Raw genomic sequence first — 18827 nt, forward strand, 5'->3', positions numbered from 1 at the left:
TTTTGGTGCAATTGCGTGTTGTATGGCAACCCTGTTGACGTTGAAAAATCTTTCGCTGGAGTTCGTTGGTTCCCGCCATGCTTTGTGTCTGAGAAGCTAGGGGGGAAAGATTTAATGGTGAAAGATGTTGAATTGAAGTTCGGCATAAGGAAATATCGTCGTGGCCATCCTGTTGAGGAGCAATGGGTATTTGGAGGTGTGGAAAGAAGGTATGGGAGATTTTTTTTAGTGGCTGTGCATGATAGAAGTAGGGATTTGTGATTATTTCTTATTTTATTTATTTGTAAACCATAGTGTGAATTTTCTGGATAGTGTGCCTGGCTGTCATATAAATACGATAGTGATTATGTGGCGGCATGTTAAAGGCGGTATGAAATTGGTATTTCTGCTGTTCGAAAAAGCATTAATGGTAAGTGCATTTTATTTTATTCTTGTTCTTATTTTGCAGAATGTTATGTTCATTGTTTTTTTAGTATGAATTTCAGTCATTATCGTTATTTTTTTGAATTGTTTGAAATTTATTTTACTTATTTTGTTGATTAGTGCGTACCGTCTAAATTGTGCAATTCGTAGATATTTTTGAAACAGAACGCTGTGTACATGGTATTCTTTGAAATTTATTGTTGTTACTTTAATTTATTAAAGCAAGGTGTGCGTAGTTCGTAAATTCATTCGTTGCCTAGATGGTGCCATTCGTAGATGTTTTTTTAAGTTAAAACGTATTGCTGTGTACATGGACACTTGTCAAATAATTTTGGTTAGAAACTTCACGGTTTTGCTATCTAAATTTTTTGTTTTTGTTTCGGATTTTTAGCTTAAATTGTGTGTTCAAAACGTGGTTTTTGCATTCGCAAAAATTGTGTTTTTGGAGACATTTTAGGCTTAAAGTTCGAAATGTAGACAAAAAATTTAGATAGCAATATGGCAGCGTGGAGTTTCTCGCCAAAAATATTTGGCGAGAAATTTGGCGCCTTGAGGGCGCATATCAGAGTAGTTCCATATATTCTTATATATATGTGTGTGTGTGTATGTAATGAAAGAAAATTTTAGAAGTACTGATATAGGAACACTGAGACGTAGCAGCGTAGCAATGCTGTTTGGAATAGATATTTGATGCTTAGAGCTTCGACCCATTTTGAAGAGAAAAAAAATCGAGCCAGATTAAATTCCATTTTTTATATAAAATCACATTTGTGCCCACAATTCATTTTACACTTTAGTCATGCCTATTCAAGAACATTTACATTTTTTAATACTATTGTGATAGGGAGAGAGCACAGTGGTGTTTAAGCAGCACGGAGGATGAGGCTAAAAGTAGTCATTTATCCAATATGGCAGTCTATTAAGAGAAAGGTTTTGGTTTATGTTAGAAAGGTTTCAGTTTTCAAGAGTTCAAGTTTCAAATAAGCTATATCATCAGCATTACACAAGCTTTGTGGCACACATTAATCTAGAAATGGCACAGTCCAGTCAAAATCAATCAAGATCAGTCAAAATTCCTTTTTTTCCCCCACTATTATTCAAAGGATAATCATGACTTTATTTACAACTTACCATCCTAATAAAATAAAAAGTACTATTTTTAGTTCTCAACAGAATAAAATTCAAAAATTCCCAATTTATTTTTATAAAAGTGCAGTAGTATAAGTAAATACTAATGCTAATGTGATATATAGTCTGAAACAGTAATGACAACCCTAATAATATATTCAAAATGCATTGCTGATCGAAATTAAAAAATTTTTCACTGCAAATACTTTTTCTGGAAAGAATATAATCACAGAATCTTCATCATTTAGCAACTGTGAAATTGCAAAATACAGCTTAATACCTTACCAAAATCTTGCATAAAAAGCAATTCTGGATCAAAATAGATGGAGTAACAATGTTTGGTGAAGTTTATGACTGAAAGCTGCTAACATAAGTGCTCTTGTGCATATTTTGCTGTCCATCAACAAAATATTACAAAAGTTCTATTACTGCAGCCTTGCTCAAAAGAAATGGTCACTGATTTCAGTTATTTTATCACATATTTACATATTGTTTCCTTTCAAGATATTGAAAGTGCATATACTATACCAATTTACACATGAATATCAATCACGCATTGTACTTACTTATAAAGTTAACCAAATTTAACAAAATTGAAATAAATGGTACTTTAAAAGAAAAAAATATATGAATGATTTTAATTATAAAATACAATATAATTACCACAGCTTCAATTATTACAGCAGTTGTTTGATGGTAGTTTTTAGTGACATCAATACCCATATTTTCAGCAAAGGAATGATACAGCACAACATCCATAGCAATAAAAGCCAGTGTCTTATTAGTTCTACAACCCAATCCAGTGAAATTGCTAAGCCAGGAACTGTTATCAGAAGTTGGAAAACTTGGAAAATTAAGCTCTGAATAATTCAGTGCATACCTCAAACGATGGCAGAGCCTTTTTTCAGTATTCTGTATCATGGTTAATATTAAATCATCTTTCAATTCTGAAATTTCCTTTTCGGTTAACTCTCTTTTTGATGATTTTCCAGAATGAGGAGATTCTGTTTCACAATTAAAACTTAATTGCTTATATGGGCCAAATTTGACTGGATATAATACTTCTATCTCACTGCAATTTCTGAAATGTCCTAATTCGTTCAAATTGAAATTTCTAAGAATTAGATTCAGAGTATTTTCACACTCAGAAAGTTTCATATCTTCAATATCTTCTACAATATGATGGAGACAAGCTCTACAGGCACATGCATGACGAAAATTTAAATCTAAGTTTATAGACTGACAACAAGTGAGGTCACACATATCTGGACGCTTTCGGCACACATTTGGATCATTATCAGAAGAATTTCTGTGACATTTGCCAATTATCCTTGAGAATTCTTCTTGCAATACATGTCTTTTTAATACCAGTCTATGAATTAATGATTCTACAAAACTACCCTTGTTACAATTAAAGTAATCCAAAGCCACTTCTTTGAACTAAAAGAAAAAATAAAAAGTATAATAATTTTTAAGCATACAGAAGTAGTAAGTTTACAATCATATGAAAATACGCACATGCAGACACATATGTATAATTTGCTGACTTGCTGCAGTTATTAAAAAACCTACATAAAATTCTATGCTAAACTTGAAGCTGCTAAACCTGAAACATGAAAAAACATGTGAACACACACATAAAATTGCAGACTATTGAAAAAACTATATAAAATTCTATACCATAGCTGCCAAACTTGAAATATAAAAAAACAGATGTTTTCAAACTGCAAAGTCCTGCCATTTCAAAAGACCTCAAAATCAACTTCATTCACTTTAAAATGCATTACGTGGGCACTGAACTATTTACAATATAATTCTGATGTAAAATACACTAATATTTATTTTAATTTTCTAAATCTAATTTTATTTGGCTAATACCATTTAAAAATTTTTTTAACACTTCTATACTGACAAAATTCGACATAGGGAAAGACAGATTTTATTTTTCAAAGTACTTTTAAATACGATGAAAATAAAATGAGCAATAATGCCCTATATTATTGTGCAGCTTAACTTAGCAATGTAAAACAGAATTAGATACAAATATTAATTGCTTAAACATGGTTTGAAGTTCCATAAAAAGTTCTACAACATGTCTACAGTAGATTAAGGTAATTCAGATTAAATAAAATTCAATAAACAAAAAATGCTAAAATATGCTAAAAATCACTAGGGGGTGGAGGAATGGAATTTGCACAATTTTAGTTCATTAAATCAATAAATTTTATTTATTATTGAAAAACATTTTCCCCAGTAAAGGCTAAATATAAAAGTCAGAAGATTCAGTGATTTATTTAGAGAAATTAAGGGAATTTGCAGCTACGTTCTACTTATTCATTTAAAACATAATACTAAATTTTAAAAAAGGGGAGGAAATGATCATTCTGTCATCAATCATAAATGATCCGCATGGTGCCATAAATATCTTTTAACAATTATAACAATGATACAAATGTTTACAAAAATTATCTATTGAGTACACTACAAATCATATAATTAGAAGTATTCAAAGTTATATCAATTAATTACTTTAATTTCAAATATAAAATGCATACTAAATACCAAAAATACTAAAGACATTACAACACACCAAATGGAAACTTACAACACTTGACAACTTACAACTTGCCAGGTTGTATGAATTATCTCAGCAATGGAAACACTTGCCAAGTTGTGTAAATGAGTAATGCCCTGAGAGCCCAGTATAAAATTAATAGAAAGTACAGCCTAATATCAGAAAATAGAAAGACTAAACTATTGACATGTCTAACACCAACACTCATAACTTCAAGTGGTTATATTTTCAGCAAGATTTTTCTGTGAATCAGATTCTATTGACAATTTTACACTCATGTCCATAAATTAAGGATAATGCAAAATCAGGCAAAGGAAGAGTTAGAAGCAAAACAAATTTGACTTATTTGTAAAGCTTATTTATTAAACAAAAGTTAAAGAGCAAAAAAAGATGCTATATGTTTCATATTATTAAAAAAATTAACGATTTTTTCTCCCTGGAGCAAATAACAAAAAAAAAAAAAAAAAAAAAAAAAAAAAACTATTTACAAAAAAACCAATATTACATGGTTGGTATGATTGTTAATACATTGTATGTCTCCCAGACGATGCAATACAGTCCGTACAACGCCTAGGCATGCTGAGTATCAAATTATCGATCTGATCTTGGGGGATATTACACCACTCAGAAAGCAATGCTCTCCGAAGTTCCGGTAGGCATGTAGGAGAAGGTTGACGGGCTGCAACTCGTCGGCCAAGCATGTCCCACACGTGCTTTACTGGATTCAAGTCCAGTGAGAATGCTGGCCAGTCCATATGGGTGATATCCTCCGATTGAAGGCATTTGCTTACGATGTTTGCACGATGAGGACAGGCATTGTCATCCATAAACATAAATTGTGCGCCCATGGCGCCCCGAAACAAACGAACATGTTGTTCCAGAATGACGTCCCAATATATTTGGCTTGTCATGGTTCCAATTTGAACATGCAGGTCAGTTCTGGAACCCAGAATAATTCCACCCCAAACGAGTGCTCCTGCACCACCGTAACGGTGTCATTCAATGATGTTTTCTTGGTGGTAACGTGTACCTGGAGCTCTCCATATGAAAGTCTGGCGAGAATCAGACTGCACGCTAAACCTGGACTCGTCGGAAAACATCACACAAGCCCACTGTTGCGGTGTCCATAATGCATGCTCTCTACTCCAGGCTAACCGCAGGCGACAGTGAGTTGCAGTAAGTGGAACGCATCTGACAGGTCTACGAGCATATAGACCAATCTGCCCTAAGCGTCTGTATATGGTCTGCCTTGAAATTGTCGTACCAGCGGCTGAAGAGACAGGTCTGAGACTGTGCTCCGCCTGTTTCTTTTGGCAGTAACTGCCAAATACCGGTCCTCATTCGGCATTGTAACTCTGGGGCGACCTGTGCTGTAATGTCTACTCACATTACCATCATCTTGGAATCGTTGCCAAAGCCTGGAGACGACACTCTGGGCAATTCCAAGTTTGTCTGATACTTCCACTTGAGTATGCCTACATGCTAGACGGCCGATAATTCTATCGCGTAAAAAATCATCCAAATGCGTCCTTTGTGTCATAACTATTCGGTTATAGCACTGAAATGCTTATTAAGCACCTGCGAACAATTTTACTTCTTTGCCTGTATTCCTTATATATCACTCTCGTCATTGTGACATACCATCGGTGTCATCTGGTTACTTCCTGAAATTTGCTTATGATTCTTGAAGATGTGTGTAGTGATTTAACAGCCGATATATTTATTTTAGAGTTCGATTTCTGCGTGACTCCGAATTATCCTTAATTTATGGACATGAGTGTAGTATTCAATATATGATACCTAATCTAAAGACAACATATTCTTCCAGAAAGCGGTAAAACCATGTTAACAAACAGCCTCACTAATCACATAGAGAGCTCTTGGTCTATACTTCAATTAGTTGTTTTTGTTCTGGGTCTTTTCAACTGCAGCAGTTTTACATATGTACATTTTGTAGTTATTCATGTTTTTTAAATTAAAGTTAATAAGAAATAGCAACCTCATAAAGCAGAAATCTAATGCATTAATTAATAACTGAAACACAAAAAGCACTGACAATTATTTCTAATTAAAAAAAAATCTGCAATTTATTTGTGTGGCAGACTTTAATTCAAAATGAGAAATGAAGTCAAGAAAATAGATAAAAAGTGATGAACTTTTTTGTACCTTAATGCAGTTGCTGTTTAATAAGCTGAATGCCAAAAAGTATAATTTGAAATTAAGGTTCACTTTTTCAATGAATAAAAAATTTTTTCCTCCCAAATTTCTTCAGTTTTAACTTAATCAAAGCTTAAGTGTAAATACACGTTTTTTAAATTGGTGTTAATATGGAATAATGACCTCAAAAAGCAAAAAATCTAATGCATTAATTACTAAATGAAATTAAAAGCAGACAGTTATTTCTAATAAAAAAAATCTGCAAATTACTTGCATGATGCAATTAAAATAAATGATGGTGATATGACTTTGATCCAAAATGGGAAATACAATCAAGAAAATAGATAAAAACTGGCAATCTTTTTTGCACCTTAATACAGCTGCTGTTTAATAAACTGAATGCCAAAAGGTGTCATTTGAAATTAAGGTTAACTTTTTCAATGAATCAAATTTTTTCTCCCCAATTTCTTCAGTTTTGACTTAATCAAAGCTTGAGTGTAAATAAATGTTTAATAAATATCAAATGTTTTTCAAATCTGATTTAGAATCTATATATTTACTATGCATTACATTAGTTCACATACATTATTCATTTTTTATATTAATTCTAAATGCTGAGTGACTAAATTAAAAAAAATAACTAATTAAAAAAATTGAAAAAGAAAATGTAGACATTTTTTTAAATAGTATATGAAAAATCAGAATTCTAATAAAAATAATATCAAATCTTTAATCTGTGAAAAATAAAGACTGATTCTTAAGTATTTGCTTTCCTGATGTGAAACTATCTCACGTACAGAGAAGCTCATTCCTGTACATTATGTGGTAGTGAATGCTGTATAAGAGATTGAGATTGGAACCATGATCCTTTGTTTACCATCTAGTTAAACAGTCAGATGATGCACAGGTGTTTCAGTCATTGCCATCTGCTGCAGTTGTCCCCAGCAGCTTACAGTGAAATCAGAACTCTATATGCTTAAGTATGTCTGATGCAGTCACTCAGTGGCTTTCCAATACCAAATAATAAAAAAATATGGCATTTCTCTGTAAAAAATATTTCCATTCAGAACAAAACAGACAACATTTCTTTTTCCCTTTCAGAAAGCTAACAGAAAATATGGCATCCTCATGTAAAAGACCTTTCCTATCAAAACAATACTGACAACAATTTTTACAATACTTCCTTTACTTTGTATTTGTGAAAAATTTCGGAGATCATATTTCAAAGGAAATATCCATTTTGTCTACTTTATTGTGTGAAGTCTGTACATATGGACAGAATAAAGGACTTTTTTTTTTTCAAAATGGATTTAAGGTGGATTTTTTTCCCCATGATGTTTGTACCTTATAACTCAAAAATGACTAGCTGTATAATGTTGAAATTTTATTATGAGATTGCTATAACATCTAGCTGTTCACCTCCTTTTTTTATTGCAATTGGAAGTAACAAAATTATACACCAGGAATGGCCAAACTGTGGCTTGTGACCTTGTGGCTCTTCTCCGAACAGCTAAAGTAAAATAGAGTTTTACTTTTTTAAGCAGTAATAAAGTTTTAAGTAAAATAACTATTTTATTTGTTTAGTATTGTGTTTATTTTTATTATCATATATTTAATAATTTCCATTAGTTCTGTATTAGGAATCTGTACATGAAGTACTAAACTAAACACCACCAGAGGTGATCACAGTTTTGACCTTTTCAAGGAAAGTCTTTCAATGTTTTATTTATCACCCTAGCAGATAATTTATTGGGTCTAAAGATAATTATGCATAGGGAAACAAGGCCTAATTCTAACATTGACACTTTAAATGCGACTTGCTCTCACTAAACAGTAGCTTAATTTTCAACATATAACTGCATTTTGAATTTTTTGAATTTTTTTATTAATTACAAATTTGCTTTCTTAAAGTACATTAAGTATGTAACAATTTAATTGATTTCAAGCTTTCTGCAAGTTTATCGCCAGTAAAACAAACAGAATTGCAAATAATTTTATTTCTGCCAATTACTACCACAGTCATGTTAAGCAGATAACGACCACCAGGTACACTTATATACTTATACATAATACACTAATACGAGGGCAATTTATAATTAATGCTCTCGAATGTTTTTTTCCTCTGTTTTAATTTTATTGCTTATGTTCTTTTGTGTAAATCCCTTGCTTTACAATGACAATCGTAATCTATTGCCTCGGAAGATTTGCTATTTCTCTTAGGACATACATATGGGAATCCAAAATAGGTGAAATAGACCTCACACGTGACAGACTGTGCATTTTTAAGCTCCAGCCAGCGACCTTTTCTTTTGCCGCAAGTTCTACTACAGGGTGTGGTTATTAATTTCCAGGCTTGCTCTAAAAACTCCAGAATAGATGATGTCAAAAATGTAACCTTTTAATATGTTTCAAAGTAATCCCCATCTGTCGTAATACACTTCTGTGCTCGGCTGTATAAAGTTGTGGAAACAACTTTTAAAGTCCTCCTTTGGAAGGCTCTTCAATGTCGTCGTCACATTCTTCTTAATGTCTTAAACATCCACAAAGCATGTTCCTTTGATCGCAGTTTTGAATTTGGGAATGTTCGGTCATACTCTCTTGACTTGGTCCCCGCAGACTTCGTGTCCCAAACTCAAGACTGTGATCAAAGGAACACATTTTGTGGATGTTGAAGACATTAAGAATATGACATTGACATTGAAGAGCCTTTCAAAAGAGGACTTTACAAGTTGTTTCCAAAACTTATACAGTCGAGCACAAAAGTGTGTTACGGCCGATGGGGATTACTTCGAAACATATTAAAAGGTTAAGTTTTTCTCATCATCTGTTCTGGTGTTATTAGAGCAGTCCTGAAAATTAATAGCCACACCTTGTATTATTGATTGTGCAGGTACAGCATCATTGTGAATAGTGGTGAAATTATTAAAAGTATAGCATAGCCAGTGCTTGTTTGAGTTATTCGTAAAATATTTCAACCCCAAAATGGCTACTAAAAAACCTAAAGTTGATTCAGAGTGCCATGCTTTTAATGATGAATGGACCTATAAATATTTTTTTATAGTTGTAAAAGATAAACTAGTGTGTCTCATCTGCAATGAAGCTGTAGCAGTCTTCAAAGAATATAATATTTCCCATCATTTGACATCTAAGCATAAGAATTCCAAAGCAATGTCCGAATATGAAAGAAAATGAAATGCATAAAGTCTTTACAAAATTATCAAGCCGACAAAATCTTTTCAAGAAGATAAACAGTATCCAAGAAGCAACTACAGATACAAGTTACATTGTAGTATACAACATTTCTAAATGATTTTTCTCTCAATGATGGGGAGTTCTTTAAACAATGCATTTTAAAATTTTAGAAAAATTTATCTTGGCCTGACAAACTTTTTTTTTTTTTAAATTTTTGGCCCGTGACCGAAAAAGTTTGCCCATCCCTGGGTTAAGGCCAGTGTTATGTTCTCTGCCGCCCAATGCTTCTAAATTTTTTCACTTCTTTATTCTGCAGACTAGAGCAGGTGTTACGAAGTCTGCGCCCCGATGCTTCTAATTTTTTCGCCTTTTTATTCTACAGTCCAGTGCAGCTGAACCGGTTGTCCCAGTTCTGGTGCCTACAATACAATTCCTTAATTAGTTGATCTGTTTTACCTTTCTTTGATCATCTTCTATGCCTGGCTTACCCTTCACGAAAGCCCAAAGGAATGTTGTACTACTACCCATTCCCTGATCACTAAAAATTTCACGAAAGGCATTGTGAAGTTCTGCTGCATCTTAGATCAATCATGTAAATAGAAAATATTATGTACTGTGTTTTGAAAGTAGCGATGTGTAATTTTCAGTATAATAATCGAAACAGAAATTGAAAAGCTAACAAGTAATGAGACGTAACACTACTTTTTCTTTCCTCCAAAGATTCTGTCACTATACTTTAATACTATTGTTTTAATAGTTTTGAATTACTTAGATGGCCAAATTCTACTATTATTAACAAATCGGGCCTTTTCATTTTTCATAGTAGCTTGACCGCCCTCTAGCTTGAAGGATGACGACTTTTATTAACAAATGACTTTTTTCCATTTTACTCTTTCTTTTGTGGCCAAGATAAGTAATCTTAGCTGAATTAGCCATTTTCACTTATTTGAAGCAGTTTAGTTCTTCTAACAACTTGACTGACGCCATTTTGAGTTCTTTCCATGTCTTTTCGCATCTCTCAAACCCTCTTTAGCAAAGGGGGGATAAGAGTTCCTGCCAAAATTACAATCTAAGCGCTTTGGCCTATACGGAATAACATTGTTTCATCCACTTACGTCACACGATGAGAGGGATGGTTGGTAGGACACGGAGGGAATTTGCACCCTTTTCAAATCTGTTTCGCGATCCAGAGGTCGGCACAACCCAGGTGTGTTTTTTAGTTTCTTCTGTTTTATGTGTTTCTTAAAATTTTTTTTGGTCCTAGTAAGACCCAACGGCGTTTGTTTTCATTCATGTTTAATTGCATTTTAATTTGATTTCAGTACCATAATCTTTATAAAAGTTTTTTTCTTCTTTAAGCTAGCAGGACCAGCCCGTACGTTATTGTAATTTTGACTAATAGCAGACCGCTATTTATTTTATTTTGATATTAATTTTGTATTGTAGTTGCATTTACTTTTTTTTTACACCTTAATGTGTTTTTCTGCGGACGCGTCGGGAAAAAGGAACAGAGAATTGAAGCTCCAAAAAGATTTTTTCGGGACAATTCATATTTATTTAAAAAATTTTTTTCATCAAACAAGAGCTTCAATGATCTGTTTCGGCGAAACGCGTAATGGTATTTGGCCTAGTTCGACATTCAACCATTTTTTCCCTTGAAAAGCCTGGTTGAGGTTCCTATTGGGCTATTTTACCATTTTACGCTTTGTAATTATTATAATTTTTGTATTTTTGCAATTTATGTTTTAATCATTTTTTAATTTTATTTTGTTTTTACTTGTTCCGTCGATCTATTTTTATATGTATTAACTTTTCACATGTCACAACGGTCAGATTAGTTTTTTCGTGCATTCACATGTTTTCCAACATTGATTTTAAACAGTTTTTACTTCGCGTGTAAGCAGTTTTTCTTTTTTCCATGTTAATAATTTTTTTTTTAAAATTTCTTCTATGTTAATATTTTGCAATACTGCTATTTCGTGGAGCTACAGCTCCTGGTAACTTTTTAGCAAGCTCGCTGCAATATTTCTACCTATTATTTCAGTATAATAAGTTATATTAATGTTTTCTTATAAAATATAACTTTTTGCAATATCTGTTAAAAATGAAATTTTCATTTCATTTTTCATTAATTTAATTTTTCCCCTCTTTCATTCCTTTTCTTTCTGGTTTTTTGTTTAGCTTTACAGATAATTTTTGAAGATCATATTAAAATGTAATTAAGTGACCGCCGTACTTAGCTAAAAAAATTCTTTTTTCCTTTTGAAATTTAATTTATATTCCCTGACGAGAAATTTCAGCGCTTTTTCAATTTAGCCAATGTACACCAAACAGGGCGATACATATCAAACAATGCTAAATTAACACAATAATTAATAGCACAAATGAGATCTTTAAGAATCGAAAAATGAATTTTACTGATAGGTGAAAAAAAATGACTTAAATATTGAATTTATGGAGTAGTCGAGAAATTTTGTAATTGATAGTTTAAATAATTTTTGGGTACATGTCAGTTAAACGTCACTGTCGGCTTAACAACCTGTTGACTAAATGTGTTGACAGTTAAGTGTCCCGTAGCTAAATGTCCTGTCGGCTAACTGTCCATGTCAGCGAAATGTCCTGTCAGCTAAGTGTCCTTGTCAGCTAAATGTCCTGTTGGCTAACTGTCCGTGTCAGCTAACTGTCCATTTCGGCTAAATGATCTGTTGGCTAAGTGTCCTTTGTCGGCTTAATGTCCCGTCAGCTAAGTGTCACGGATCCAATAATATGCATTGCTTATGGCATCCTCAGATTTCTCAAACCATATATATTGGTATAAATTTCAAATTTTGATTAAAGAGAAAAAACTATATATCTATAAAGCAATGATCTGACCATATATATCCATATACTTCACCTATTTATAACAGTGTAAGTAATAGGAAACTAAATAAATTATAGTTTCTATGAAAGTAAAGTTTCTGCCTTACACAATTATCTTTAATTATTATAAATATTTGCTATTGCATATGTAACAAAAAGCTTTATAAATATCCCAATATTTAATACACCAAAAACTAACTTCAGCAATATAACAACTTCTAAAATAAAGCAGTTGACTGTGAAAGGATATTAAATAAAATACAATTATGAAATTTTCAAGATCAGTTACAACTTTGGTCATACAGCAATCGTTTATTGAATATTAATTAAATTACCTTTGCAGTGACTTCTAATTTTTACATTATTTTTTGCAAACACTGCTATCATAGATAGCTGAATGGTCAGCATACTGGATTGCCAAGGGCAAGGTTGCGATTTCGAATCTCGTCCTTAACCACCATACATCAAAGTTAGCTTTTCTAATTTTGAAACGCGTTTCTTATATTTAATCATACATTTCTTATTTTATCTATTATTATTGTTGTTTTTAATTTAGTTTAAAAAATGTGCACAGCAAATAGAAACCATTAACCCCTTATGTAATGATACATCTGCATCTCTTGTATAAATTATCTCTTTATTTTTACCTTATTGCATATTTTATCCTGCACATAATTTTACATAAACTGTCCAAGGTTTGAACCTTATTTTAAATTAAAAAAATAAATAAAAAGAAAAAGTCTGAAAGCTTTCAGATTTTATATTACACTCAAACGGACTTCCACCCCTCATTTACAGGCATATACATGTTTCAAGAGCATTTGGGCTAACGTCACATTGTGCTAAAATTATTTAAAAACAGCACATCTTTAGAATTTTTATTGGATGAACTTTTTTTCTAATTTATTTGTGTAATAATATATAGAAAATAATCAAATTATAGAAAGTTTTACTTATCACAAAAAATCCTTCACACGTACTCCCATATCACACATAAACAAGCAAACTAAGGGAGGGTGGAGATTACAAAAATGTGACGTTGATTTTAACGTTGATTTAAAATGTGACGTTGATTTAAAATGTGACGTTGAGGTTGATGACATTTCAAGTAATTTAATTCTCTTTATGTATTGCATTCCAAATCAATTATATAAATCTTAATTTTCATATAATATAGAATCTGCAAGTCTGTCAAACTGGTCGATACGCATCCTGAAGTAATTAAAAAATAATTCCGGTTATTCATTTCGCAAAGGAAGCAGTAGATGGAAAAAATCTCTTTGAACAGGTTGCTTTAAATAAATCTTTCGGACCCATTCTCACCGTTTTTACATTTTTGCCTCTGCTGAATGACTGTACTTAACTAAACTGTAAAGTTTTAGCTATCAAAAAACCATCTGATTCTGACGTCTTGTCGCAAACATACAAAAACACAACAAAGTAACAAGATGACAGCTCCGTTGAACAACACTATATTACAGCATCACATGATTTTTTGCACCAAATAATTCTATTGGTCAAACGTACTTTCGCAAGCTTACTCGTTTGGACGCTGTTTCGCTGGTAACGTAAACAAATGCGCTTTTGTCAGCTACATTTCGAGCATAGTCGTGTGGACAGACCTTTACTGCAAGTTTGTGGGCCTTAAACAAAGTTTGTAGACTCCTTTTGTTACGTAATGTAATATTTTTATTTTATTTGAAATTTTTTTGATGATCTTACACGCTAAGTCGATTTTTTTTTTTTTTTTTTTTTTTTTTTTTTTTTTACACACAGACTATGTAACCTTTAGTCAGACAATTAAAAAAGAAGATTTATTTTAAAACATCGAATCACAGTAATTTTACTTAGAACTTTAAAGCAAGGCAATAAGTCATCTGACTGTCTTTATAGGTCCAGTAGCTTATAGTAAGAACACGGTGGATACATTCAACTGTCTGGCTAGAACTCAGGAACTAAATGAGTGCATAAACATGTGCCATGTTACAAAGGATTTTAAAATCCAATACTTGTGCATGTCCGTAGAAATTTGAAGAGCTCAACTTTCATTTTACATCTGTATTTTTGAAATAAATTCTTTGCATAGTTATGAGTATCTTATCTTTCTGTATCATGAATTTTGATTTGGCTGTGTTTGAAAACCAACTCAAAATTCAATTACCCTGAATGCTGAAGAGTTCGACTAGTGTACAGATGGGATATGTGACCGAAGCAACATTTATATATCATGACATGAAGTGCTAGATTTATTAGTAGTAGGTTATCTATGTCAAAAATTATTGAGACAATTCGAGAGAATAGTTTCAAAAATTTTCAATGATGCCCAGAGTATTGATTACTTAAAAATTCTGGCTGTACAATTCCGTTAAGAGTGGTGTCAGTTAAAAATGTGCCAAAAACCACACCAAATATCTTGGCTCAAGAATTCTAGTTTTCATTTAAAATATCGTCGCTGGTTATTTTGAATATTTTTTACTTACATTTAAAATATCGGGGCTCAAGATTTTTAGTTTTTGTTTGAAATATTGTCACTGGTTATTTTTTTGGCCATATTTTGGCATTTTTTTAGTACAATGGATTATAACCTTGGCAGTTTTCTAATGACGAAAAGGCTGCCATAAGATTCTTTCAGGATAAAGGAATAATGCATAGCAACAGATTTTGTTCTCAAAACCATTCGATGAAGTTGACTTACGATGAAGATCTGATGAAACTTTTGACTCAAACAAAGCTCCTATATGGCATTGTTATGTATGTTCTTGCTGTGAGAAAAAAAAAAAAAAAAGATTGAGAACCAAAACATGGTTTGAAGGCTCATGTCTTAGTCTCCTTAATGCTGTTTGTTTCATCTATCTGTGGTGTCAAGAACTGACGTTGACTGAATTTTGCAAACTTCAATTAGAAATAAGCCATAATATGACAGTAGATTGGACTAATTACTTGAGGAAGGTGTGTCTTGTAAAAGAATTAAAATCGGTGGAGCCAACAAAATTGTAGAAACAGACGAAAGTCTTTTTACAAGAAGGAAAAACAATAGTGGACGCATTCTTTGAGAACAATGGGTATTCCGGGGATTTATGCCGAGAAAGCAAACAAATTTTTCTGGTTGCTGTTCCTGATCGTTGTGCTATGACACTGATGACTACCATTCAAGAATCACGGATGGCAGCATTATATCTTCAGACTGCTGGAAAGGGTATAAGCAAGAACTAAGAAATGCTGAGTACGAACATTTCACTATCAATCACAACTATAATTTTGTAGAACCTGAAACTGGATGCCATACCCAAACTGTGGAGAGACTGTGGAGTAGCGCTAAATGAAGAAATAAATGTCAGTGGGGCACTGTTCACCACCATTTAGAATCATATTTAATAGAATTTATGTGGCATCGACTATATTCAAAAACTCAAAATTTTTCTCCAATATTGAATGATAGTCATAATTTTATGCCACCTGTTTAGATTGTATTTTGTTTTGCTTTGGTATTTTTTATTTATGTGTAGAATATTCTAAGTTACAAAATTAAAAAGAAACATTTACTTTCTTTAAGAATTAAGATATTTAAAAAAATTTACTTTTTACAGAATTAATTTTTTTTTATTCTTTTGAACTCTATTATTATTTTATAATTTAATTGGTGAGAATTGGCGGCAAAAAATGTGGTGCATTTTTAACTGACGCTAATCTAACGAAACAGTACCATTCTGGCAAAGTTCACTAGAGAAATTATACTGAAATAATGCAGCGGACAATGCCAGCATAAATGAAATGAAGATTCCAATACTACTGAAACTGCAGTCATCTTTTTTTAGTGAATTCTTATTTACAGGGCATCAGTACAAGAATTCATTCCCAAGTTTTGATTTAAAATGTTTAGCAACTTTTTAGTTTAGGGTTTAAGAGATCTGAATGATGAAAATAGTTCTAAGATTCCAGATTTAAAGTCTTTCTGAAAATTTAAAAGATACGAGGTTTCAAAAGTATCAGCCTTAGGGGAAAAAAATTTAACTTATAATCCAGTTCACATCTAATGTCTTAATTCAATTATTTAAAGTGAGATTTGATCTCAGTATATTGGCCTTCATGTTAACTGTGCAGGAAAATAAAGTTATCAATTTTCATGCAAAAGCATAAAAAGTTAACAGCCTATTATAAAACAATTTTTCTTTCTTGAATAACAGTTTCTCTGATATGTGCGCTGTCTTGTTTCAGTTATTTTACTTTTTCTAAAACACTGTGTAGGAGTCAAGATTTAAGAAAAACATTCAATTTGTTTTTAAAAATGAGTGCCTCTTCAATTAAAAAAAAAAAAAAAAATCTTTTCTATATATTTCTAAAGATCAATACATATTCTTCAGACTTCAGTTCTAATAAAATCAAATAATAATTATGAATGAAGTGGAATAAAGGAAACCAAAAGAAAACACTTTTTTTTTTTTTTTATCTGAAAGAATAATGCTTAAATGCATTGTATAGTAGTTTGAAATTGATAATTTGTTGGGATATACGTTTCCAATCACAAAGCAGAATAAATAAAGTTTCGCATTTTTATAAAACCATATTAATTACACAAAAATGCAAAATTCTCATCAATTTATTTGAAATATTTCTTTCTTTTCAAAACAATATAAATATAGATTTGTGACTCTTGGAAAATCCAGCTGCGGCTCTCGAAGTTTCACGAAATTTACCATGCTGCTTTACCATGCTAGTCAAGTTTGGCCACCCCTGGTATATACCCATTCTCTTTACCCTATTTAAAAATCCTCTTGAGTTTTGCCATCATTGGTTATAGCCATATACTTTTAATTGCAGAAGTGTTTTAAATCATGAAAATATTCATACTTGAATAATGTCAAATTAAAAAAAAAAAAAAAAAGGTCAACTAATGAAATCCAACTTTTAGGGCGGTCTCCTAGTTGCTATACTTATATTTGGGTATGTTTTATACTTTTTATGAAAAAATTATAAGAAGTTTGACTCCCATACGACAAAAATTGATTGGGATATTTAATTTCAAAATTTGCAACTTTTGATGTCATTTTCAGCTTGCCTTGAGGATCAGTTAATTAAGTTAGAGTTATTCAAGGAAATATGCTTAAATTAAGTGCAGGAAAAAAATGTATACATAACAGGCGTACAAGAGAATCATGTAGTGTCGTCATAAGTTTTTTTTTTTTTTTTAGCTGCAAAAAGTTAATTAAAAAATATTGCATTCTTTAAGTACAAAATAGTTCCATTTAGAACAACACAGACCTTTTTTTTCCCTTTAAAAAGCTATTAAGCTTCTACTGATTAGAATGCTCAAAATATAGAAATGCAACTCCATACCTTTCTGAAAAAACCCATTTTATTTGTTTTGAGTTGAGATTAAAAATTATAATCATAATACAAACAGTGGTAACTGATCTCATTAACAAAGATACAAATTTGTAGACTGTTATTCTGATAACAATTTTCTGATCTGATAATTTCTGACAATAAAAGTAAAATTGATAAATAAAAGCAAAAGGAAGAATAAGATTATAAAAATAACAAGTTTTCAGCTTACCAGATTATAATAAGGAGAATATTCTAATAATAAGTTTCGAGGAGTAAACAGTATTAAAGCTGCATTTTTTTCAATATTTTCAGATAAAATCTTGCTTTTTACACCAGGAGGCGATATCCATTGAGTTACCTATGATGTTAAATATATAGATTATTTTCAACTAAACTATTAAATGCAGAAATCAACAGTATGAAGAATAGACAAAAGCACTTGACAAAAAGCAACTGCAACATATTTTAATTCCAAATAAATATGGTTTACGATGCAATAAATCATACAGAAAAGACATAATTTTAGTTCATATGTTATAAATATATTCTCCGACATTATGTAAATTTTGAATGAATTATTTTTTTTAATATTTCTACTTTTAAATTTTTATATAGACGTATTAAAATGCTTTATGTTGTAAGATAATTACTTTTTATACTCATTAATTTTATAAAAAATACACTTTGTTTATTACTGATTACATTAACATTTTCAATATTATATGAATTCTAATCAAAATGAGCATAGATCAAACTACCTCATCAGTCAAGACACTGAACAAGTTTTTTTTAAATTTCTCTTCCTTTTTTTTATAGGCCATACATTTGAATTAAAATTTATAAGTTCTTGAAATCAAATACTAAATAAAAGAAGAGTAAAAAAGATGGCATAATCTGCGATCTTTTAATGATTTGGAACATTATGAATATTCTACAATATGATCTGTCCAATGCCATATGTATACTGTTATATATTTCCCGTGCCATTCGCCTAGAGGGTGCTCTGTACATTCCCACAGCCAGTGGCAGGCAGGATTCTAAAGGTGTAGAACGTAGAAGGCAGAGATGCCTAATAATATTTCCTCAACTATTTAAATTTGTTACATATTCTTGTAAATAGATGTTGTTGTTTTTGAAAGCCTCTTTGATGCACCTTTAGACACAT

General features: G+C 31.5%; 1 protein-coding gene across 2 annotated transcripts in view; it reads right to left on the bottom strand.

The window, feature by feature from the left end:
- LOC118180005 (thioredoxin domain-containing protein 11) overlaps positions 1–18827 on the bottom strand; it is a 72407-nt gene that overhangs the window by 32433 nt on the left and 21147 nt on the right. For both annotated transcript variants that reach the window (XM_085823508.1, XM_085823507.1), the window contains exons 7-8: positions 17892–18020; positions 2215–2991 (exon numbers count right to left, since the gene is read on the bottom strand). In XM_085823508.1, the coding sequence (XP_085679634.1) occupies positions 2215–2991; positions 17892–18020 (906 nt within the window). The remainder of the gene's footprint in view (positions 1–2214; positions 2992–17891; positions 18021–18827) is intronic.

The sequence above is a fragment of the Stegodyphus dumicola genome, chromosome 9 (genome assembly GCF_044657685.1).
Source record: "Stegodyphus dumicola isolate Sdum_Otavi_A_Nest chromosome 9, ASM4465768v1".
Classification (NCBI taxonomy): domain Eukaryota; kingdom Metazoa; phylum Arthropoda; class Arachnida; order Araneae; family Eresidae; genus Stegodyphus; species Stegodyphus dumicola.